This window comes from Cucurbita pepo, unplaced genomic scaffold (genome assembly GCF_057944985.1).
Source record: "Cucurbita pepo subsp. pepo isolate OVF unplaced genomic scaffold, ASM5794498v1 scafford_6, whole genome shotgun sequence".
NCBI lineage: Eukaryota > Viridiplantae > Streptophyta > Magnoliopsida > Cucurbitales > Cucurbitaceae > Cucurbita > Cucurbita pepo.
In genome coordinates this window covers 429,098-454,956 of record NW_028257911.1, presented here as the reverse complement: position 1 = coordinate 454,956, position 25,859 = coordinate 429,098, and the positions used below count along the sequence as shown (strand labels likewise).

The following is a 25,859-nucleotide window of genomic DNA, read 5'->3' as shown; positions in this document are numbered from 1 at the left end:
TAGTGTTAAACTAACAAAATCCAACTTAAAAAGAAACTATTTATGGAAAATGGAAGGGAAATAAAGGGAGAGAAGTGAGTATTATTGGATAACTCGAGCTACCCATTACTAAAGATAGTCCCATAAAATCGACATTCATCCCCTTCACTTTGTCAAAATCCAATATGGTTTTTACAAGATGTTTTTCCTCTCCTCTGATGTTGTTTGTCTTGATCGTCGTCTTCTTTATTGTTCAATCAGTAGTGGCTGACAGTGAAACTGAGGATAGGATCAATAACTTATGTCATCAAATGGAGGAATTCGGGTTTTGCAGTCAAACCTTCCATGAGAACCTAAATGGTCCGACCGACGATATAGGACTAACCCAAATAGCAATTTTCCAAGCTCAAGCCAATGCAAGCAAAACACTTCGGTATTGTTGTTAAAAATACATATAAAATTTAAAAGTTACAAAGGGTTTAAGTTGATAGGTTAAGATGAATACTTGTATTCTTAATAGGTATATTCAAGAGCTTCTACCAACAATAACTGATCCTGCATTGAAGAACGACCTTATAGTATGTGAAAATGCATACAAGACAGTGAATGAAGCACTTCAAGAAGGAATTGAATTATTCTTCAAAAAAGATTATAGAAGCATGTTAAATGTCGAGAAGATTGCACCGAGAGCACAAGCGAATTGCAACATGATTTTCAGCACACCACCCGAAAAACAAGGTCTACTAGAGGAGAGGAACAGGGAGATAAGAATTCTGATTGCCATGGTTATAGTTTCGGGCTACATCATGACTAGTTCTAGCTCTCTCTAATCTCATTTCTAATAAAACTCTTCTTTTAACACGTTTTTGAAGGATTTGATGATACAATCCATAAGTATGATTTTTTTTTATCATGAATTAAAAAATAAAGATCATAAGTTTTTTTTTTTTTTTTTTTATACTTATATTTGAGATATATCAAAAAAATCAAGAACAAAAACACGTAACATTTTATGGAAGTAGGGTAGTTTTTGAAAAATATTATTAAAAGTTGTTTATATATATATATATATATATGTGTGTATAATATTTACTAAATGAGTTTTTTTTTTTTTAGGAAGGAAAGAGAAACAAAAACAAAAGGAAAAATATTTTGAAACATTCTATAGCACATACAATAAACAAGTATTTGAAAGTTACTTAAATGATATATTTGTTGTCGCAAATATAGCCGTGTAAATGGTATGTGAGATCCCATATCGATTAGACAGAGGAATGAGCATTCTTTATAAAAGCGTGGAAATCTCTCCACAGTGAACGTGTTTTAAAACTATGAGACTGATGGCGATACGTAATGGGCCAAAACCGATAATATCTGATAGCAATAAGTTTGGGCTGTTACAAATGGTATTAGAGCTAGGCACCAGCAGTGTGCTAGCGAGGACGCTAGAGCCCAAAGGGAGTGGATTGTGAGATTCCACATCAGTTGGAGAGGGGAACGAAGCATTTATTATAAGGGTGTGGAAACCTCTTCCCGGTAGACGAGTTTTAAAACTGTGCGGCTAATAGCGATACATAATGAGCCAAAATAAACAACATCTACGAGCGAGTTAATTATCTCATTGAAAGTTTAAAAGTTATTGATGTAACTTTTTTTTAGTTCAACAACACATGCAGATGGAGAAATTTGAATATTTGACATTTTGGTTGATGAAACATGACATGATCATTTGACCTATATTCACATTTATTTATTAATATACTTTAACTGTTAAAATATATTTAGGTCTGTCTATGCATGATTCATAACTGGAGCTATAAAAAACAAGTAACACGATGATTTGAAAGAAGAATTTGACTTCGGATAAAATCATAAGAATTTTATGATTGGAAGTCTTCTTTTCAGCCGTATGTATATATTTTTCATAATTTACACTTAAAATAACTTCTGAATTTGCTCGTATTCAGTAAAAAGGAAAGTTAGATCATTCCTTTCAAAATCTTAACCACCTTTGTTTTTTTAATTCATTTTTTTAGTGTGCAATTCTATCCAAAAATCTTGATTGTCTTGAATAGCTCGCTACTATAAGAATTGATTTATATATATATATATAGCCTACCTTGATCATAATTTAGTCACTTTTTCAAATAGTCTACCTTTGTGTGTAATAAACACCAGTGTTTAGCCAAGAGAACTTCTTGTAGTCTTGTCATTGATAGTGGAAGTTGCACCAATGTAGTAAGTACCGTGTTGATCAAAAGGTTGCAAATTTCAACCCAACACCATCCTAAACCTTAATTGCTGGAGATTGGCCGATCTTGGGAATTTGATAGAAAGGTCATGTATGATGATTATTTGAATAGGTATTCTTTTATAAAAGATGGTAGAAAAACAACTCTTATACCTTTGAGTTCTGCAAATGTATTTTATGATCGATTAAGGTTAGAGGGAAAAAAAAGAGTTTGAGGAAAAAGAATCGAAATAAAAGCAAGACTTGAGTGAAAAATTAGAGAAAAATCAAAGATAAAAAAATTAATGAAAAGAAGAGGAAAAAAAAAAGTGAATTGTTTGGCTAGGGTCGGAAAGGTGAGAAGAGCAATGTTTTCACAAAAAAATCATTTTTGTAATTATGTATAAGGAAGGATATTTGGTCTCTAACGACAACAACTTGTCATTGATTACTGTGTTTCAATATCTTTTATAGGAAATTGAGGACGTGTTTGAAGATGAAGTACCTAAAGGACTACCTCCCATTAGAGGTATTGAATAAAAATAAACGTCATTCTGGGGGCTGTCATTCTTAATAGACCAGCTTACCAATCCAACCTAAACTAAAGAAATTCAAAGGCAAGTGGAGGAGCTCATGGAGAAAGGCTATATACGAGAAAGTTTGAGTCCATGTACTGTACCAGTCTTATTGGTGCCAAAGAAAGATGAAACTTAACACATGTGCGTGGATTGTAGAGTCATCAACAAAATCATGGTAAAGTACCGACACATCCTAAAGGACGGAAGGAAATCATTTTTCAACACCGAGACTGGGTTTGGATACACTTTTGCAATGAGTTATTCCTATCTCAAGGGAAGACAAAATTACATCCAAGAGGGATAACCTTTATCATGTCCTTGAAAGTATTAATAGCAATTCCTATGAAATTGATCTTCCCATAGAATTTTTATTTTCAGTACATCCTACTTTCAATGTTGCTGACTTGAATACTTTTAATGTAGGAGATGATTTTCCAGAATCGATGATAAATCATTTTGAAGAGGGGGAAGATGATAAGAATCACGATGTTCCAAATGTTCCAACTAGACCTCTTACACGTGATAAGGCAACCTTAATCCTCAGCCCAACGATCCAAGCTTTTATTGGAGCAAGAACCCTTGAATCAAATAAATTATCATCCTTGTACAAAATATAAAATTCAGATCAACCAAGAGATAGGCTAAAATTAGATTACCTCTTAAGATAAAAGATCTAAAACTAAGATTTGGAACCTTGTTCCAAATTGAGTCACTCCACAATCGAACTTGATCAAGGTTTGATTGAATGACTCAAATGCAATCTACCACAAGAATTGCTTGGAACTTAGAAATATGCTCGAATTTCTAGTGTATAAGTCTCAATTTTAGATCTCAATTTCATTCATTTGAAATCTGTCTTTTACATAATAATTGTGGGTATTTATAGTCTCTCCACAAAAGAAACTTTCAATTCTTAAATGTCCACTAAAGGAGTTAGTGGTCAATTTCATTTCGATCCTTTTAAATCTCCACATAAGAAGAAGTCAATTTGACAAATAACTCCCCCTTTGCCCATTATAAGAATTATGAAATTAAAAATAATAAATAAAGTTTTCTAACAACTTATCAATCAAGTGCAATTTATAGCAACTTCATCTACTACTTTCACTGTGCAAATATTCACATCTGAAGCTCCAAATGGTCCTTCCACAATCAAATCAACTTATAACACATGAAATAATGGTTGAACCGAGCCTAGCCAATTTTTTAGATGAAGAATGAATGATTGTTGAATTTTCTTGGGTTTTCATCGTGTAATAGGTCGAGTTGAAACATTTGGAACACCGAGATCCTTATCATCTTCGCACTTTTCAAAAGGATTCGTCCTCGAATTAGAAAAATCATTGCCTAGATCAAAAGGATTAAAGTCAGCAACATTGAAAGTAGAATGTACTGAAAATTCTCCAAGAAGACCAATTTTATATGCAGTGTTATTAATTTTTTCAAGGACTTGATAAGGGTTATCCCCTCTTGGATGTAACTTTGTCTTCCTTTGAGTTTGGAATCGTTCCTTGCGAAAATGTATCCAAACCAAGTCACCGGGTTGAAAAATGATTTCCTTCCGTCCTTTGTTATTCCTTGAAGCAACTTTGAAAATTTGTTTCTCAATTCTCTCCTTCACCTCTTTGTGCAATGTTTTGATCAAATCTGCATTACTCGTGGTTGTTTCACACACAAAAATATTAAAAAGAATAGGAAGCAAATCAAGAGGCGTAAGTGGATTAAATACATAAAAAACTTCAAAATGAGAACAATGAGTGGTACTGATAAGAATCACGGTCTTCCATATGTTCCAATTGGACCTACTACACGATCCAAGGCCAAGAAGATTCAACAAGCATTCATTCTTCATCTACAAAATTGGATAGGCTCGGTTCAACAATCATTTCATGTGTTACAAATTGATTCGATTGAGGAAGGACCATTTGGAGCTTTAGGAGTGAATATTTGCACGGTTGAAGTAGCTGATCAAGTTGCAAACATCATTCCATGAGTTGTTAGAAAACCTTGTTTATTATTTTTTTAATTTCATAAAGTTTGTAACGGTCTAATAGATTTTGTCTTTTGTGTAGATTAAGGGGATCGGGATTAAATCCCGACCACTAACTTCTTTTGTAAGGAGACTATAAATACCCACAAATTACTAGGTAAAAATTAGATTTTTGATGAATGAAATTGATCTCTCAAGTTGAGACGTGCCCCTTAAAAATCTTAGCTTCATCTTTGTCATTTCTAAGTTCTAAGCAATTCTTGTGGTAGATTGCATCGGAGCTATTCAATGAAGCCTTGATCAAGTTCGACTATGGAGTGACAAAATATAGAACAAGATTCCAAATCTTGCTTCTAGATTTTTTTATCTTAAGATGTAATCTAATTCTAGCCTTATCTTTTGGTTGATTCGAATTTTGTATAAGAAGGTATTAATTTTTTTGATTCAAGAGTTCTTGCTTCATTAAAAGCTTGGATCGTTGGACTGAGAATTAGGGTTGCCTTATGAAGGTTGGAAGAATTGGAAGATGAGCTGAGGATTAGGAAGAATTGGAAGATGGACCGAAGATTAGGAAGAATTGGAAGATGGGAGTAATTTGGCACTTGTTACAGGAAGACTTCTTAAAACTCAAGTTACGGAGAATAATGTTGATGATCAAAGAGACAACATATTTCACAAAGGTGTTTAGTCAAGGGGACTCATTGTAATCTTGTTATTGATAGTGGAAGTTGCACCAACGTAGTAAGTGCCATGTTGATCAAAAGGTTGTAAATTCCAACCCAACACCATCCTAAACCTTGTAAGCTTCAATGGTTCAATGACAGTGGACCAATGAAAGTAGTTTCTCAAGTTTTAATATCTTTTACTTTGGGAAACTATAAAGATGAAGTTCTTTGTGATGTGCTACCAATGCTTGCGGGAGACATGTTGTTTGGCTGACCTTGGCAATTTAATAGGAATGTTATGTATGATAGTTATTTTAATAGGTATACTTTTATAAAAGAGGGTAGAAAAATGTAAGGATTGGGCTGACGCGATGGCTCTAAAAGATAGGTAATTTTTTTGCGAAATAAAATAATTAAAATTTAAAACATAATTTACATTATAACAAAATGGTGTGCGTACATTAATAATTTAAAATACAAAATATGGAACACGACACAAAACATTGTAAAACAAAAAGGGTTGAGAATGGGTGAGGTTTGTGTATGGCACCTGCTCCAGAGTCTGCTCCCGACCTCGACCAGCTTCTTATCACCTGGAAAAAATTGAAAATAAGGAATGAATACAAGACTCAGTAAGTAGCCTACTTGTAGGCTCTTAATCGTGTCCTTGATATGCTAGGGTACCACATTCTTTGTTCTTGTCTCGTTCTTGTTCTTGTTGTAAGTACTTAAGCCCTTTAATTCTTGTTCTTGACTTGGAGTTCTTATCTTGATCTTTCTTGAGGACCTTGGTCCTTGAATTCTAAAACCTTAGTTTTCCTTTAGCGCCTTAGTACTATGTTTTTTGGTTTTTAGTTCTTGGTTCTTGGTTCTTGGTCCTTTGTTCCTGGTTCTTGTCCTTAGAACTAGGATCTTGATCCATGTTCTAGTCCTTGATCTTTCTCTTGTTCTTGGTAATTTTTTGGTTCTTGTTCTGTTCTTGATTCGTTCTCCAAGACACTCCCCCTAGGATTTACGGCACTAAACATGCACTTGACAATCCTGTGACCAAGGCTTCATGCGTTCCAAGCAACACAGCTTTAACCTACGTCCAAGGCTTCATGCGTTCCAAGCGACGTAGTCTTACCGCATCTTAGGGCTTGCCCTACGATACGGTTTGCTTAATCTATGCCCAAGGCTTCATGCATTCCAAGCGGCATAGTCTGAAAACCTACATCCAAGGCTTCTTACGTTCCAAATGCTGTAGTCTAATACTGCATCAAGAGCTTGCCCTGTAATACAGTCTGCTTACCTACGCTCAAGGATTCATGCGTTCCAAGTAGCGTAGTCTAAGTCATGAGCATGTTGTACCATGGGAGGTCTTAGGAGGTTTTTTATTCTTGGCTAAGGTAACTTACTCTCTTCCTTGTTCCTCTGAGTCCCTATACTACTCCCCATGATAGACCATAAAGATCACTTGCTCGGTGCATACTTAAACATGGCATCCTACAAATCTTTTGGGTACCCATAACTTGGTGCAGGGCATCTCTTCTAGGTGAGAGAAACATGAGGCCAAACATGACATCTTGCAAAGGAAACATGGTGCAGGGCATCCCACCTAGAAGAGGAATTCTTGTGCCTCATAAAGCACCGCTTGGTGGGAGGTCATGGGTCACTTTGGACATACTAGAGTATTACCTAGCATTCTTGAGTTTCTGAATTTGGGGACCTTGGTCCCTCGTCCTTGAGTGGTACCTAGCATTCTTCTTACTTGGGTGGTTGTAAAGCTTATGTGGTGTTGTTCATTGTTCTCAATCTTGTAAGTTTCTAAGGTTTGTAATTCCTTGAGGCATAAGTTGTAACTTGCATTTGTAACCATATGAACCCATCTTAGCGTAAGTTGTTCTAGAAGGTCATAGATTCCTAGGGAGTTCTTTAGAGGGTTATAGAAGAGTCTAGAGTCTTGTGGTGTTTCCTTTAGGTGTTTCTTGGGTCCTAACTTGGTTTAGTTCCAAACTTGCTCCAATCAACTCAAGTCCTCAAACATATCTTCATGTCCTTCATAAAACTTTATAAGAAGTAGCAAATCATTTAGAGCACGTATAGACCTTGAATTTCCATAAGTAGTTCTAGGGGCATTTTGGTCATTTTACCCCTAATTCTTGGTTTTGCTACTTAACGTACTCCAATGACTTTCAAACTTCACCATATCATCAGATATCATAAAATAAGATCTACTGCAAAGTTCCATGGAGGTCATCTAGGTCATGAACCGTAGGTAGTCTTCCTTAGGGGCATTATGGTTCTTTTGCACCATTTATTGGTTATTTCACAGACAATTATCCTACTTATCATTATCCAATAACCACCAAATTTCATATATAACCTCAAAATGCTATAATATGCTTAGTATTAAAATTTCATAGGTAGTGAAGTTCATCTAGTGGGTTATTTTAACATTACCTAAATTCTGAGCAATTTGTTCGGTTTAAGGCCTTAACTCAAAGTTCCTAGGGTTTTTCTTTCATGTATCCTTAGTTCATACTTTGTTTAGGGTTCATATGGAACTTCAAGCGATTCCTACAAGTATTTCTTAACAAAAAGTCCAAGGTGGCTACTTACCTCGTTGTCGAGGGACCTCCGTTCTTAAGCTTTCGATACCCGAATTACCTCAAATTCTCTTCCATAGACTCCTTAATGTGTCTAGTTTCTGGAACTATAAATTTGTTCATGAGAACCGGTCTAGAAGGAGGTTAAAATTGAGAAAAAAATAAGGAAAGGTCGAGTTTTGGGTTGACATGGCCGGTTCAACTGAACCGGCCACGTCATCGTCCTCTTCCTCCAGACGGGAAGAAGACGCACGCGATCGATCACGCCGCCATCTTAAACCGCCCTCCCTAGCTCTAATCATGCCGTTTCTCCCCTCGATTTCTTTATGAAACTTAAAGATGGTGTTACAAGCAAGAGTTAGGGATTGATTTCATACCTTCTAGTGGATTGTAGCCTAAGGTATTCGCTTCCGAAGTTTGTCCAAAATATGATTTCTCGCTGGAGTATAAACAGAGGATTTCTTATTAGATAGCTGATCCTAGGGGTTTTCAAGGCTCGATTTCTTCATGGAACTTTTTCCTTATTCTTCCCCCAAGCTTAAGGAATTGATTTGGAGGAACGACTTTGAGTGTGGGGTCTTAATTTTGAGAAACCACTCTTGGTCTGCATGTTACCCGACAACTCCGATTATTCAATCTCTTGGGTATCTTGTTCTACGATGTTTCAGCTCTCAATTCCTTCATCAAAGTTACTCAAAGTCTTCCTCTAAAGCTAAAGGAATCCTTAATTTTAAGGAAAATAGGTCGTAAATAAGAATTCGACACTTACCTCCCATTTGAGCCCGAAATGGATTTTCTTCAATTAGGCACGTTCCTGAGGTTATTTCTCTTCATGGTCTTCTATGGAGACATTCCTTGGAGGTGCCGAAATCTATTGGGGTCGTCCTTGCTTGATGAATACTTGTGTATCCTCGGATTAGAATTTTGAGTTTTCCTTGAAGCTCTTTAATGGCGAATTGGATTGGGGGAATGGTTTCTAGGCACTTTCAAGACTCTATTCCTTCATAGAACATGTGGGTAATCTTTTTTAGAAGATTTAGAAGCTATATGGCAGAGAATTGCTCTTGAATTTAGAAGAAACTCGAAAATAGGAGACCCAATATCTAAATGCTTATTGCCAATGACTGGGAGCTCGAACTTGCTCGATTCTTGTTCCAAACTATTGCCCCATCTTCAGAATTTATAGGGAAAACTTAAACCGACATTGAGAGCTCCAGAATCGTCGTGAATTGACCGTTGGATTTTCTGAAAAATTCATCGAAATTATCTACTCCGATCAGAGCCTCACCGACTTTGGGTTTGAATCCTAGCCGTTGGATGTGATCATCCGTGAATTTTCTAGAATATATCCAAGTTTAGAGGAGAGATCCAACGACTGAGAGTCGAGATTCGAAGGATTTTGTGCAGAAGGCACGATGAAGGTTCTGATTTTTTAGCAAAATGACAAATCCATAATTATCCTTAACTCCAAGGGTATTTTGGTAATTTGTCACTTTTTGAATATTTTATTATTATTTTCTCGAAAAATCCATAATTTTCCTAAAACTTCTTCATTCCTGGGTCATTTTTCCCTTCTAGAGCATCTTGAAATTCCTTCAAGATAAGAAACTAAAATTCCGGAAAGATCCTCGATAATTGGAAAAATGAACTTTTCGTCATTTTCGCTTGCGCTTTCATTTCCAATCCTTCTCCAAATGCCTCAAGTCCTTAATTATGGTGTTAATATAACACATGCGGAAGCAATTTGGATCTTTGGCACTTTTAGAACATCAATTATAGTAAATAACTAGCATGTTCAAAAGTATTGAAACTTAATGAGTTTAGATACTAACCTTTTGTAGTTCAAACTCCTTTTTCCTCACGAACCGATTTCGAACAACCACAAATGTCTTCTCCACTATCCTCCGGCCTTAGAACGAGATTGTGGAATCCGGTGAGTGACTAAACTTGGGAGGGATTTTGTATATATGAAGAGAGTGTTTGTGAGAGGTTTTTTCTCAAGGTTTTTCACCAAGAAGAAGAAGACTTTCCATGTACCATAATCACTCCTATTTAAAGAGTCATGTTTGCATGTTCATGCAAATTTGAGTTCACCAAATTTTGACACTCAAAATTCCACTCAAATGTTTGGGATTATGTGGCAAGCATGCATGTTTGAATTAACCAAATTTTGACACTTAAAATTCCACTCAAACTTTGGGATTTATTTGGCAAGCATGCAAGTTTGGTTAAACCAAATTTTGACACCTCAAAATTCCACTAACATGTATTTTTCCATTAAATGAAGTCAACATTTTGACTTTCTTCATTTTAATTCAACAATAAATTTGAATAATTAATTTCAAATTAAAGTAACATTAAATGATTAATTAAACTATTTAATTAATATTTAATATTAATTCAAATGTCAATCCCAATCAATTCCGACACATAATTGATTAAGATATTTAAATCTTATTTAAATATCTCAGATTCTCTATTTTTTTGTTTAATTCGTAAATAAAACAAAAATGCGGTTAAATATATCGTATATATGTAGCGCATGTTCCCTAATTTGAATTCGAACACTTCGAACTCACTCGTCACACTGTTCTATGGTTTAGTCCAATATGAGCTAGCAGAGGGACCTAATGGACCTATAGATCATGGGCTCCAACGATCCAAGATTAACCGGTTAAACTCATTAACCTAGTTAACCAACATTCGTTAACTACTAGGACACTCTACTATAGCCTAGTAGTTGCACTCCACTTACTATAGATATATTTCTGTCCATTTGATATAACCATGATTAGTAAGTCGATCCTTCACAGGTTGTTCGTAACTAGAGCTGGGTCAATTTACCGTTTTACCCCTGAAGTTACTTTTTGTTCCTTATGTCTCACTGATCCTCTAATGAACAATTGATTTGTGGTCCAACCAGAAAACTGAATCCCTCTCAGGCCAATGAGAGGGTGGGGCCCCTTGTTCAAGACCTGGAGTCAATACTTAAGGGAACTACCTCTCTTCTATCCCTAAAAGTGTGTAGGAGTGAATTTCATCTTGCACCCCACGTCCCCAGCCATTCACCCAGTCTTACCCCTGAAATGGGAGGCCTATTGAGTCGGTGAACTAGAGCCACTCTCACCCATGCAAATCTAAGGATAATTCCGAATAAACAGGAGTTCATGGTTAGCTCAGGATTAAAACCGAGTTACCTAGGTTATCGAATGAAAAGAAAATCAGTCTCAACAGTAAACTACATTATAAAGTGAGAGTGGTTTTCTTCATGGTCCGATCTTATGCAATACTCATTGCATAGGACGCCCCCACTCACATGTCTCCACATGTACAATTTAGTGATCACATTATTTATATCATATACAAAAGTGAGCCGCATCCATAGTGTCCCCAGAATAAGGTACTCAGCCTTATCCTTATACTATAGATCATTTTGACTATATACTTGAACTTGATCTACTCTTATGTCTCTACATATAGTTCAAGTAATCATACTATAGCCAGAGTGTTCTTAGTTTATTGGATTTAGATTAATGATCGTAAAGTTCACTTTATTTAATAACAATATTTATTGAATAAATAATAATAATAACTTTATTGAAAATAGAATATGTTTTTGTTTACAAACTATGAGTTTTAGGACATAAAACCCAACACTTAAGACTACTTCTTAGGGTCTATAAATGACTTAATAAGACCCTTTTCCTTGCTTAATCCTCTTAATTCCTTCCTTGCTAGAGTTGGAGAGGTTAGAAGGGAATGTTTTCACAAAAATCATCTTTGTACTTATGTACAAGGAAGGATGTTTGGTCTCTAACGATGACAACATGTTTTTTCCTAGTGTGTTTCAACCTCTTTTACATGAATTTAAGGATGTGTTCCAAGATGAAGTACCTAAAGGACTACCTCGCATTAGATGTTTTGAACATAAAATAGACTTCATTCCATGGGTGACTCTTCCTAATAGGCCAGCTTATAGAGACAACCCAACTGAGAAATTCAGAGGCAAGCAGAGGAGCTCAGGGAGAAGGGCTATATATATGAGAGAGTTTGAATCCATGTTCTGTACCAATCTTATTGGTGTCAAAGAAAGATGGAACGTGGCGCATGTGAGTGGATTGTAGAGTCATCAACGAAATCGCAGTAAAGTATCGGCATCCTATTCCTAGGCTAGACGATATACTTGATGAATTGCATGGTTCATGTCTATTTACAATGATTGTTTGGAATCTGGATATCATCAAATTAGAATGCATATAGGAGATGAATGAAAAACCGCTTTCAAAACTAAGTTTGGATTGTATGAATAGCTTGTTATGCCTTTTGGGTTAACTAATGCTCCTAGTACATTTATGCGCTTAATGAATCACGTTTTGAAAGAATATTAAGGAAATCATGTTGTTGTGTATTTTGATGATATTTTAATTTATTCAAAGATTTTGCATGAGCATGTGGAGCATGTTAAGTCAGTTTTGATTACGTTTAGAATAGAGAAACTTTATGCTAATTTTAATAACGGTAGTTTTTGCATGGAAAAAGTTAACTTTCTTAGCTTTTGAAGAGAAAAAGTTAACTTTCTTAGCTTTTGAATGGAAAATGTTAACTTTCTTGGCTTGGTAAAAATGGAGTAGGAGTAGATGAAGAGAAAGTTAAAGCAATTAGGGATTGGCCAACACCAAAAAATGCAAGTGAAGTTCGTAGTTTTCATGGGTTAGCTAGTTTCTATATTCATAGGTTAGCTAGTTTCTATAGGAGATTTATAAAAGATTTTAGCACCATAGTTGCACCATTGAATAACTTAGTGAATAAAAATGTTGTTATTAAATAGGGTGCAAGAGAATACATTCAATGAGCTTAAGAAGAAATTAACCACTGCACCATTACTTGTCTTGCCTAACTTTGATAAAACTTTTGAAATTGAGTGTGATGCAAGTGATTTAGGCATAGATGCTGTTTTGATGAAAGATAGAAAATCCTTAATGTATTTTAGTGAAAAAGTAAATGGGGCAGCATCAAACTATCCTACCTATGATAAAGAATTGTTTGCTTTAGTTCGCACATTGTAAGTGTGGCAACACTACTTATGGCCTAGAGAATTTGTGATTCACTCTAATCATGAAAGCTTGAAGTATCTTAAGGGTCAAAGCAAACTGAATCGTAAGCATGCAAAGTGGGTGGAGTTTATTGAAACATTTTCATATGTCATTAAATATAAGCAAGGTAAGAATAATGTGATAGATGATGCATTATCTAGGAGGTATAATCTTTTTACTTCTATTAGTACAAAAAAAGTCTTGGATTTGAGCATATTAAAGAATTATATAGAGATGTCAAGGACTTGAGAATTATTTATGCATCTTGTCTTGCAAAAAAAAAAAAAAAGCGGTGAATGATTATTATGTATTTCATGAATCTTTATTTAAGAAAAGTAAGATTTGTATTCCTAAATGCTCTATAAAATATTTGCTTTAAAAGAAGCACATGGTGGTGGCTTAATGGGACATTTTGAGATTAATAAAATGTAGCATGAACACTTCTTTTGGTCGAAGATGAAGTATGATGTTCATAAGTTTTGTAGCCAATGTTTTAAATGCAAAGAAATTAAATCTAGATCACAACTAAATGAATTGTATACTCTTTTAAATGTACCTAACGAACCTTGGACTAATATATCTATGAATTTTGTTTTTGGTTTGTCGCACACTAAAAAGGGTAAAGATAGCATTATTATTGTGGTAGACAGATTTAGTAAAATGACTCATTTTATTGCATGCAACAAGACGGATGATGCAAAACATGTTGCTGACTTATTCTTTAGGGAAGTAGTAAGATTACATGGAATCCCTAGAATAATTGTTAGTGATAGGGATGCTAAATTTTTAAGTCACTCGTGGAAAGTAAGTCTTGGACGAATGTTTGTCATTTGTAGAGTTTGCATATAATAGAGCAATTCATAGTATCACTCATTGTTCTCCTTTTGAAGTTGTTTATAGATTTAATACACTTACGACTCTTGGTTTGCTTCCTATTCCTTCTAATATTTCTGTGAGTGATCAAAACATTGCACAAAGAAGTGAAGGAGAGAATTGAGAACAAAATTTCAAACTTGCTTCAAGAATTAACAAAGGACGAAAGGAAATCATTTTTCAACCTGGTGACTGGGTTTGGATACATTTTCGCAAGAAGCGATTCTCATCTCAAAGGAAGACAAAGTTACATCCAAGAGGGATGACCTTTATCAAGTCCGTGAAAAAGTTAATAACAATGCATATAAAATTGATATTCCCAGAGAATTTTCAGTATATTCTACTTTCAATGTTGCTGACTTGAGTCCTTTTGATGTAGGTGATGGTTTTTTTTGTTTGAGAACGAATCATTTTGAATAGGAGATAGATGATAAGAATCACGATGTTCCAAATGTTCCAATTGAACCTATTACATGATCCAAACCCAAGAAGATTCAACAAGCATTCATTCTTCATCTACAAAATTGAATAGGCTCGGTTCAACCATCATCTCATGTGTTACAAGTTGATTCGATTGAGGAACGACCATTTGGACCTTTAGAAGTGAATATTTGCACGGTTAAAGTAGCAGGTGAAGTTGCAAGCATCATTTCATGAGTTGTTATAAAACTTTGTTTATTATTTTTTTAATTTCATAAAGTTTGTAATGCTCAAATTGACTTCGTCTTTTGTGGAGATTTAAGGGGATCGGGATTAAATCTCAGCCGCTGACTTCTTTTGTGGGGAGACTATAAATACCCACAAATTATTATGTAAAAATCATATTTGTGATGAATGAAATGAGACGTTCCCCCTCTTAGAAATTTGAGCATTATCTTTGTCATTTCTAAGTTTCAAATAATTCTTGTGGTAGATTGCATCTGAGTCATTCAATCAAGTCTTGATCAAGTTCGATTGTGGAGTAACTCAATTTAAAACAAGGTTCCAAATCTTGCTTCTAGATCTTTGATCTTGAGAGGTAATCTAATTCTAGCTTTATCTCTTAATTGATCCGAATTTTTTATAAGGAGATGTTAATTTCTTTGATTCAAGGATTCTTACTTCATTAAAGGCTTGGATCGTTAGGCTGAGGATTAGAGTTGTCTTATCAGGTACTACGAATTGCTCTATTATATGCAAACTCTACCAATAGCAAACATTCTTTCCAAGGCTTAATATTCTCATAAATAATAGCCCTAAGCAATGTTCCTATTGTTCTATCAACCATCGCAGTTTGTCCATCACTCTAAGGATGACATGGAGTTGAAAATAACAATTTGGTACCCAATTTAACCCGCAATATTTTCCAAAAGTGACTTAAAAATTTAACATCCCTATCACTAACAATTATTCTAGGGATTCCATGTAATCTTACTACTTCCCTAAAGAATAAGTCAGCAACATGTTTTGCATCATCCGTCTTGTTGCATGCAATAAAATGAGTCATTTTACTAAATCTGTCTACCACAATAATAATGCTATCTTTACCCTTTTTAGTGTGCGACAAACCAAAAACAAAATTCATAGATATATTAGTCCAAGGTTCGTTAGGTACATTTAAAAGAGTATACAATTCATTTAGTTGTGATCTAGATTTAATTTCTTTGCATTTAAAACATTGGCTACAAAACTTATGAACATCATATTTCATCTTCGACCAAAAGAAGTGTTCATGCTACATTTTATTAATCTCAAAATGTCCCATTAAGCCACCACCATGTGCTTCTTTTAAAGCAAATATTTTATAGAGCATTTAGGAATACAAATCTTACTTTTCTTAAATAAAGATTCATGAAATACATAATAATCATTCACCGCTTTTTTTTTTTTTTTTTTTTTGCAAGACAAGATGCATAAATAATTCTCAAGTCCTTGTCATCTCTATATAATTCTTTAATATGCTCAAATCCAAGACTTTTTTGTACTAATAGAAGTAAAAAGATTATACCTCCTAGATAATGCATCATCTATCACATTATTCTTACCTTGCTTATATTTAATGACATACGAAAATGTTTCAATAAACTCCACCCACTTTGCATGCCTACGATTCAGTTTGCTTTGACCCTTAAGATACTTCAAGCTTTCATGATTAGAGTGAATCACAAATTCTCTAGGCCATAAGTAGTGTTGCCACACTTACAATGTGCGAACTAAAGCAAACAATTCTTTATCATAGGTAGGATAGTTTGATGCTACCCCATTTACTTTTTCACTAAAATACATTAAGGATTTTTCATCTTTCATCAAAACAGCATCTATGCCCAAATCACTTGCATCACACTCAATTTCAAAAGTTTTATCAAAGTTAGGCAAGACAAGTAATGGGCAGTGGTTAATTTCTTCTTAAGCTCATTGAATGTATTCTCTTGCACCCTATTTAATAACAACATTTTTATTCACTAAGTTATTCAATGGTGCAACTGTGGTGCTAAAATCTTTTATAAATCTCCTATAGAAACTAGCTAACCTATGAATATAGAAACTAGCTAACCCATGAAAACTACGAACTTCACTTGCATTTTTTGGTGTTGGCCAATCCTTAATTGCTTTAACTTTCTCTTCATCTACTCCTACTCCATTTTTACCGAGCCAAGAAAGTTAACATTTTCCATTCAAAAGCTAAGAAAGTTAACTTTTTCTCTTCAAAAGCTAAGAAAGTTAACTTTTTCCATGCAAAAACTACCGTTATTAAAATTAGCATAAAGTTTCTCTATTCTAAACGTAATCAAAACTGACTTAACATGCTCCACATGCTCATGCAAAATCTTTGAATAAATTAAAATATCATCAAAATACACAACAACATGATTTCCTAAATATTCTCTCAAAACGTGATTCATTAAGCGCATAAATGTACTAGGAGCATTAGTTAACCCAAAAGGCATAACAAGCTATTCATACAATCCAAACTTAGTTTTGAAAGCGGTTTTTCATTCATCTCCTATATGCATTCTAATTTGATGATATCCAGATTCCAAACAATCATTGTAAATAGACATGAACCATGCAATTCATCAAGTATATCGTCTAGCCTAGGAATAGGATGCCGATACTTTACTGCGATTTCGTTGATGACTCTACAATCCACTCACATGCGCCACGTTCCATCTTTCTTTGACACCAATAAGATTGGTACAGAACATGGATTCAAACTCTCTCATATATATAGCCCTTCTCCCTGAGCTCCTCTGCTTGCCTCTGAATTTCTCAGTTGGGTTGTCTCTATAAGCTGGCCTATTAGGAAGAGTCACCCATGGAATGAAGTCTATTTTATGTTCAAAACATCTAATGCGAGGTAGTCCTTTAGGTACTTCATCTTGGAACACATCCTTAAATTCATGTAAAAGAGGTTGAAACACACTAGGAAAAAACATGTTGTCATCGTTAGAGACCAAACATCCTTCCTTGTACATAAGTACAAAGATGATTTTTGTGAAAACATTCCCTTCTAACCTCTCCAACTCTAGCAAGGAAGGAATTAAGAGGATTAAGCAAGGAAAAGGGTCTTATTAAGTCATTTATAGACCCTAAGAAGTAGTCTTAAGTGTTGGGTTTTATGTCCTAAAACTCATAGTTTGTAAACAAAAACATATTCTATTTTCAATAAAGTTATTATTATTATTTATTCAATAAAGATTATTATTGAATAAAGTGAATGTGTTTTGCAATAAAATGTGTTTTGCATGTTTTGCATCATTTAAATCCCTATCACTTAAAAACTTAAAAATAACATGTTTGGCATCATTCGTCTTGTTACATGCAATAAAATGTGTCATTTTACTAAATTTGTCTACCACAACAAAAATACGATCTTTACCCTTTTTAGTGTGCGGCAAACAAAGAACAAAATTCATAGATATATTAGTCCAAGGTTAGTTAGGTACATTCAAAGGAGTATACAATCCATTTAGTTGTGATCTAGATTTAGCTTATTTGCATTTAAAACATTGGCTACAAATTTTATGAACATCGTGTTTCATCTTCGGCCAAAAAAAGTGTTCATGCAACATATTATAAGTTTTATTAAACTCAAAATGTCACATTAAGCCAGCACCATATGCTTCTTTCACAAACAAATCTTTTATCGAGCATTTAGGAATATAAAGCTTATTTTTCTTAAATAAAAATTCATGAAACACATAACAATCATCTACACACTCTTTTCGCAAGACAAGATGCATAAATAATCCAAAGTCTTGGTCATCACTATATAATTCATTAACATGCTCAATTCCAATAATTTTTTAACGCAGAGAAGTAAAGAGATTGTACCTTCTAGATAATGCATCAGCTACCATATTATCCTTACCTTTCTTATATTTAATGACATACGGAAATGTTTCAATAAACTCCATCCACTTTGTATGTCTACGACTCAGTTTGCTTTGATCCTTAAGATACTTCAAGCTTTCATGAAGCTTTCATGATCATAGTGGATCACAAATTCTCTAGGCAATAAGTAGTGTTGTCACGCCTGTAATGTATGAACTAAAACAAACAATTCTTTATCATAGGTAGGATAGTTCAATGCTGCCCATTTAGTTTTTCATTAAAATATATTAAGGGCTTTCCATCTTGAATTAAAACAGCACATATGTCCAAACCACTTGCATCACATTCAGTTTCAAAAGTTTTATCAAAGTTAGGCAAAACAAGTAACAAGTAATAAGTAATGGTGCATTGCTTAATTTCTTCCAAAGCAAATTAATTTCTTTCAAATCATTTTCCCATTTAAAAACAATATTATGCAATTATTGTGCTAAAATCTTTTATAAATCTCTTATAGAAGCTAACTAACTCATGAATCTTGCATTTTTTGGTGTTGGTAAATCCCCATTTACTTTAACTTTCTCTCTATCTACTTCTACTCTTTTCCATGCCAAAACTACCTCGTTAAAATTAGCATGAAATTTCCTTTTTTTTATGGGTAATTCATGCTCACATGCTCAAACAAAATCTTTAAATAAATTAAAATATCATCGTAATACTCAATAACATGCTTTTCTAGATATTCTCTCAAAACATTATTCATTAACTGCATAAATGTATTAGAGCATTAGTTAACCCAAAAGGCATAAGAAGTCATTCATACAATCCAAACTTAGTTTTGAAAGCTATTTTTCATTCATCTCCTATATGCATTCTAATTTGATGATATTCAGATTTCAAATCAATCTTTGTAAATAGACATGAACCATGCAATTCATAAAGCATATCGTCTAGCCTAGAAATAGAATGTTGATACTTTACATATGTGCCACGTTCCATCTTTCTTTGGCACCAATAAGATTGGTACAGGCCATGGACTCAAACTTTCTCGTATATAGCCCTTCTCCATGAGCTCGTCTACTTGCCTAAATTTCTTTGGTTGCAGTTGGGTTCGTTCTATAAGCTAGCCTATTAGGAATGACTACCCCTGAAATGAAGTCTATTTTATGTTCAATACCTCTAATAGGAAGTAGTCCTTTAGGTACTTCATCTTCTAACACGTCCTCATATTTCTGTAAAAAAGACTTAGACATACTACTAGGCAAAGACAAGTTGTTACTATTAGAGACAAAACATCTTTCTTGTACATAAGTACAAAGATGATTAAGATGAATTTTTTGTGAAAACATTGCCCTTCTAACCTCGCTAAATCTAGCCAAACAACTCATATTTTTTTTCTTTTTTTTTTTTTTTCAATTTCATTCTTCTTTTCACTATTTTTTTCTCTCAATTCTTCATCCTCAAACTTTTTTTTTTTTTTTCTTCAACTTTAATTGATCAGCAAAGACATTTGTAGAACTCAAATGTACAAGATAGATTTTTCTACCCTCTTTTATAAAATACTATCTATTCAAATAACCATCGTACATGACCTTCCTATTAAATTGTCAAGATCGATCAAGCAATATGCCTCCAACAAGCATGGTAACACATAACAAAAAACTTCATCTTTATATTTTCCTAAAATAAATGATATTAAAGCTTGAGAAACTACCTTCATTGTTCCACTATCATTGAGTCATTGAAGCTTGTAAGGTTTAGGATGGTGTTGGGTTGAAATTTGCAACCTTTTGATCAACATAGTACTTACTACATTGGTGCAACTTCCACTATCAATGACAACAACTCACTGATTTTACACTCAGAGACACTCGTGTTTAATACACAAGGCTATTTGGAAAAGTCACTAAATTATGACCAAGGTAGGCTAATATATGGATAAAGTAGCTATTCAAGACAATGAAGAGAGTAATTATGAAGTAACAACAAAATAAAACAAAGAAATGATCAAATAAATAAGGAAACAAAGATATTTTAGGTAGAACTGCACACGGAGAATAAATTCAAAAAGGAAAGATCGTTAAGATTTTGACTAAATTCCCTTCTCAATTATAAAATATAAGAGAATGATTTAACTTCTTCTTCTTTTTTTTTCTTTCGGGCAAATTCAGAAATTAATCTTCGAGTTTAAATAATGAAAGAAAAATATCAAATGATTCTAGATTTATATGGTTATAGGAAAAATGAGAATGGAAGCAAACGGAGAACAAATATAATGATTTGTTTTTTTGTTTTTTTTAATAAGATCTACATATAATTTTTAGGAAGAAAATGAGAACGAAGTGAGAAGATGATGAAAAATGGTGGAAATAGCAGCAAGAAAACAAATGAACCGATTTGAAAAGATCATCAATAGCATAAATGAAAGATAAAATCATCAATTCTAGGGTAGCCCGGAAAGATAAAATTAATTCTAGAATACGCTACAAAGATGCCACCCTACCCTACTCTACCCTAATCTGCAACTCAACAATCCAAACTTTTGTTGAAACGAGAACTCTTTAATCAAATAAATTAATACCTCCTTATACAAAATTCAGATCAACCAAAAGATGAGACTAGAATTAGATTACCTCTTAATATCAAAAATCTAGAAGCAAGATTTGGAATCTTGTTCTAAATTGAGTCACTCCACCATCGAACTTGATCCAGGCTTGATTGAATGACTTAAATGCAATCTACCACAAGAATTGCTTGGAACTTAGAAATGGCAAAGATGAGGTTCGAATTTCTAAGGATAAAAGTCTCAATTTTAGATCTCAATTTCATTCATCCGAAATCTATCTTTTACATTTATAATAAATGGTGGGTAGTCCCACCACAAAGAAACTTTCAATTCTTCAAATGTCCAAAGTTAGTGGTCATAATTTAATCTCGATCCTTCTAAATCTCCACAAGAGAGAAGTCAATTTGACAAATAATTTCCACCCTTTTACCCATTACAAGAATTATGAAATTAAAAATAATAAATAAAGTTTTCTAACTACTTATCAATCAAGTGCAATTTATAACAACTTCATTTACTATTCCAACCGTGCAAATATTGAATCTTCTTGGCCTTGGATTGTGTAATAGGTCCAGTTGGAACATTTGGAACACCATGATCCTTATGGCCACTAACTTCTTTAATGGACATTTAAAGAGTTGAAAGTTTCTTGGATTGTGTAATAGGTCCAGTTGGAACATTTGGAACACCATGATCCTTATGGTCACTAACTTCTTTAATGGACATTTAAAGAGTTGAAAGTTTCTTTTGTAGAGAGACTATAAATACTAACAAATTACTACGTAAAAGACAGATTTTGATGAATGAAATTTAGCTCTCAAATTGAGACTCATCCTTAAAAATTTTAGCATCATTTTTGTCATTTATAAGTTTCAATTCTTATGGTAGATTACATCTAAGTCATTCAATCAAAACTTGATCAAGTTTGATTGTGAAGTGACTCAATTTAGAATAAGGTTCCAAATCTTGCTTCTAGATATTTGATCTAATTATAGTTTTATCTTTTGATTAATTCAAATTTTGTACTAATGGTTAATTCAAATTTTGTACAGGATAATTGGACTGAGAGCTAAGTATGCCAGAAAAAAGAATCATTATCTGATTGCTAATGGAATAAAAATACTAGCCATAGTTTTGTTTGCTGGGTCCCTTATTGTTTTTATTATTTTGTTTAGAGTTTGCTTCAACAACAAGGTTTAAATATGTGAGATCCCACCTCGGTTGGAAAGGAGACGAAGCATTCTTTATAAAGGTGTGGAACCCTCTCCCTAGCATACGCGTTTTAAAAATCTTGAGTGGAAGTCCGAAAGAGAAATCCCAAAAATGACAATACTTGCTAGGTTCCTTTCACGAAAATCCAAAGAGAATAATATCTACTAGGGAAAGCCCAAAGATGACCAAATTTGCTAGGAAAAGCCCAAAGAGGACAATATTTGCTAGGGAAAACCAAAAAGGACCATATTTGCTAGGGAAAGCCAAAAATAACAATATTTGCTAGGGAAAGCCAAAAATAACAATATTTGCTAGGGAAAGCCAAAAATAACAATATTTGCTAGCAGTGGGATTGGGTTGTTACAAATGGTATTAGAGCCAGACACCGAGTAATGTGCCAGCGAGGACACTGAGCCCCAAAGGGGTGAACATCGGGCGGTGTGCCAACGAGGACGTTGGGCCCCGAAGGGGAGTGAATTGTGAGATCTCACATCGATTGGAGAGAGGAACGAGTGCCAACGAGAACACTGGGCCCTGAAGGGAGGTAGATGTGAGATCCCACATTGATTGAAGAGGGGAACGAGTGTCAGCGCGGACGCTAAGCCTCGAAGGAAGGTGAATTCTGAGATCCCACATCAGTTAGAGAGAGGAACAAAACATTCTTTATGATAGTGTGAAAACCTCTCCCTAACAGACACGTTTTAAAAACTTTGAGAGAAAGTCCGAAAGGGAAAGCTCAAAGAGAACAATACAGGACAACATCTGCTAGCGGTGGACTTAGACAGTTAAAAAAAAAAACTAACTTTGTTAGTCAAATCTTTCTTCAACATATGTTATCTCTAGAGAAAGAAAAGAGATAAACTTAGAAAATTTAGCAGATGATGTTGACCTGACCTTAATAATGCTTCCAATACCTATCAGTTCATAGTGCAACGATCCAGCAACAGAGCTGCTCTTGAGAATTGCAGAATTGGTTCATTGTCCTAGCACACTCTTCATCTGTTGAGAAGGCTTGATCTACAGCTAACCCTTTATATACACATACAAGAACGAGCATCTGAGTCAGTAATAATATCATAACAATGCAGAAAAATTTAAGATTTGGCTGGCATGAAACATGTAACAACTACAAACTGATCTAAGTAAAACGTTGATTATTTGGGTGCTTGTGTTCATTTGGTGGCGCATTGCTGCAACTCATGCCCCAAAAGCTCAAAGCCTGGATTCAGTTCTGTATATCATTGACAAAAAATTGGCTTAAAATGAACCATGATTATCCGGTGAACACTGAAAAGGACCATGGAGTACATGGAGTACATGGAGTACATTTTAGCAGGCAAATTATCAAGTATTTGGACAACAATATCATGAGCCTGTCTTGAATTATGGATGGTTAATTCTGGCAAAATGAAGGATATTCAAAGTTCATCGGCCAAGCAAAGCAACACGATCCTTTTGCACTGCCTGCACGAGGTTGATATCAAAGAGCTCACACCGAATAGGCATCTCCATCTCATAGAATGGATTCTTCAAGACATAATCTGTGTATAACTCATAAATGTACTTCAGAAGACCCTCCATGTGCACTGTCCCGGGCTCACACACAACAAAAAACTTTGTTCCTAAAACACCCAATTTCATCCATGATTCAGCTTCTTAATTAAGAACTACAAAATGAATATAACATGAAAGTTGATGTCGAGAGACTTTGAAAATATCAGACAGCACAATCATATCTGTGATGAAGACATTGTAATATGATTATAAAAAAGCTACATTTTTCTAAAAGAAGATCAACCTCCTTTCTACCCAACCAATCAAACTGAACAGAGCTCAACTAATTAAGGCATTAAAGACAGATGTCAACTAATTAAGGCATTAAAGACAGATGTAACAGCCCAAACTCACCATAGCAGATATTGTCCTTTTTGGGTTTTCCCTTACGGGTTTTCTCTCAAGGTTTTAAAACGCGTCTGCTAGGGAGAGGTTTCCACACCCTTATAAAAAAAATATTTTGTTCCCCTCTCCAACCGATGTAGGATCTCACAATCCACCCCCTTTGAGGCCCAACATCCTTGCTTGCATCGCCCGGTGTATGGCTCTAATACCATTTGTAATAGCCCAAGTCCACCGCTAGTAGATATTGTCCTCTTTGAACTTTCTCTTTCGGGCTTCCCCTCAAGGTTTTAAAACGTGTCTGCTAGGGAGAGGTTTTCACACCCTTATAAGAAATATTTTGTTCCCCTCTCCAACCGATGTAGGATCTCACAATCCACCCTCTTGGGGACCTAGCTTCCTCGCTAGCACATCGCCAGGTGTATGGCTCTAATACCATTTGTAACAGCCCAAGTCCACCACTAGCAAATATTGTCCTCTTTAAACTTTCCCTTTCAAGCTTCCCCTCAAGGTTTTAAAATGTGTCTTCTAGGGAGAGGTTTCCACACCCTTATAAGAAATGTTTTGTTCCCCTCTCCAACCGATGTAGGATCTCACAATCCGCCCCCATTGGGGGCCAGCGCTGGCTAACACATCGCCCAGTGTATGGCTCTAATACCATTTGTAACAGCCCAAGCCCACCACTAGCAGATATTGTCCTCTTTCGGCTTTTACTTTCAAGTTTCCTCTCAAGGTTTTAAAAAGCGTCTGCTAGAGAGAGGTTTCTACACCCTTATAAGAAATGTATTGTTCCTCTCTCCAACCGATATAAGATCTCACAAAAGATCAATAACGCTTCTAGAACTTCAATCGTGCTTTCACATTAGGAATTTGATTGCATGTCTTTGAAACAGAGTTTGAGACAGAATCCATGCGTTTGAAGCACAAATTAAACAAAGTAGTGGAAGAAAAAAATGTACCAGTAAGTGACTGGAAGCAATGGAGGTCGAATGTGTCGGCTTCAAGGAGTTCAGTACCCGAACAACCGGAAATAGGCGAAAGCTGCTGGGAAATGGCATGCATCGAATGCCATAAACTCGCCACTCTTAAGCTATCGTTTGTGTCCATTCGTCCAGCAGACCCATAATCCTAAATTTTCAAACAAACACAATAAGAGATTCAATCCACGTAAAATACTCGATGAAGATTAAAATAATTCCACCGATAACCGGTTTATAATTCATGAGTTTTAGAAAGGTCGATTGAAAATCTGATGAACAAACTGGAATCATGATTTGGGGTTCATATTTGTTTTTCGTTTCAGATACGAAATTAAGGATGAAAACTCCAAATCCAGAGGGGAATTAGCAGAAATTTAGTTTATAATTGCATTATGTTGATTACCTTGTAGAAGATCAAGCCACCAGATTTGTTGATGATGTAGAGGCTGTAAATTGCTGCCATCCTCTTCAGATCTTTCCGGGTTGAAACTTCTGAAGTCTTAACGAAAGAAATGGAATGAATGCGATTGTGGGTGTGGTGAAGAGCGTAGATTCAAAGGCGCAAAATCCAGACCCAGTTTCAATGAGCGCCCAACTTAAGCGAGTGGGTGAGTTTTGGGAGATACCCAAAATTAATAATTAAACTAATTTTTGTTATAAATTTTATAAATCAAGCTTTAAAAAAAAAAACTTTTTAACACATAATTTCACATTTGTATATGATGTTTTTAAAATTAATTTAATTTAGAGAGAATATGAATATCAATTTGATTGTTTTTTTCTTTTCTTTTTTTTTTTTTTTTTTTTTTTGGTTAAATTTTGAGTTCGTTTACTTCATTTAATTATTTAACTAATTCTGAGCTTATGTAGTCTGTCTAAGGTTGGGATCATCAGATTT

The 25,859-nt window shown here is 34.6% G+C and overlaps 2 protein-coding genes across 2 annotated transcripts; one reads left to right on the top strand and one right to left on the bottom strand.

Annotated features, from left to right (window-relative positions):
- Window positions 1-164: 164 nt before the first annotated feature.
- On the top strand, window positions 165-809 carry LOC147786088 (uncharacterized). The gene is made up of 2 exons (XM_087120910.1): window positions 165-412; window positions 500-809. Exons 1-2 carry the CDS (start codon window positions 165-167, stop codon window positions 807-809), a joined length of 558 nt encoding a protein of 185 aa, XP_086977036.1.
- Window positions 810-23,285: 22,476 nt separating this feature from the next.
- Window positions 23,286-25,580, bottom strand: LOC111786054 (uncharacterized). Its single transcript, XM_023666408.2, has 3 exons — window positions 25,365-25,580; window positions 24,941-25,109; window positions 23,286-23,707 (listed from the first exon to the last, which is right to left on the bottom strand). Exons 1-3 carry the CDS (start codon window positions 25,422-25,424, stop codon window positions 23,511-23,513), a joined length of 426 nt encoding a protein of 141 aa, XP_023522176.1. The 5' UTR covers window positions 25,425-25,580; the 3' UTR covers window positions 23,286-23,510.
- Window positions 25,581-25,859: the final 279 nt, after the last annotated feature.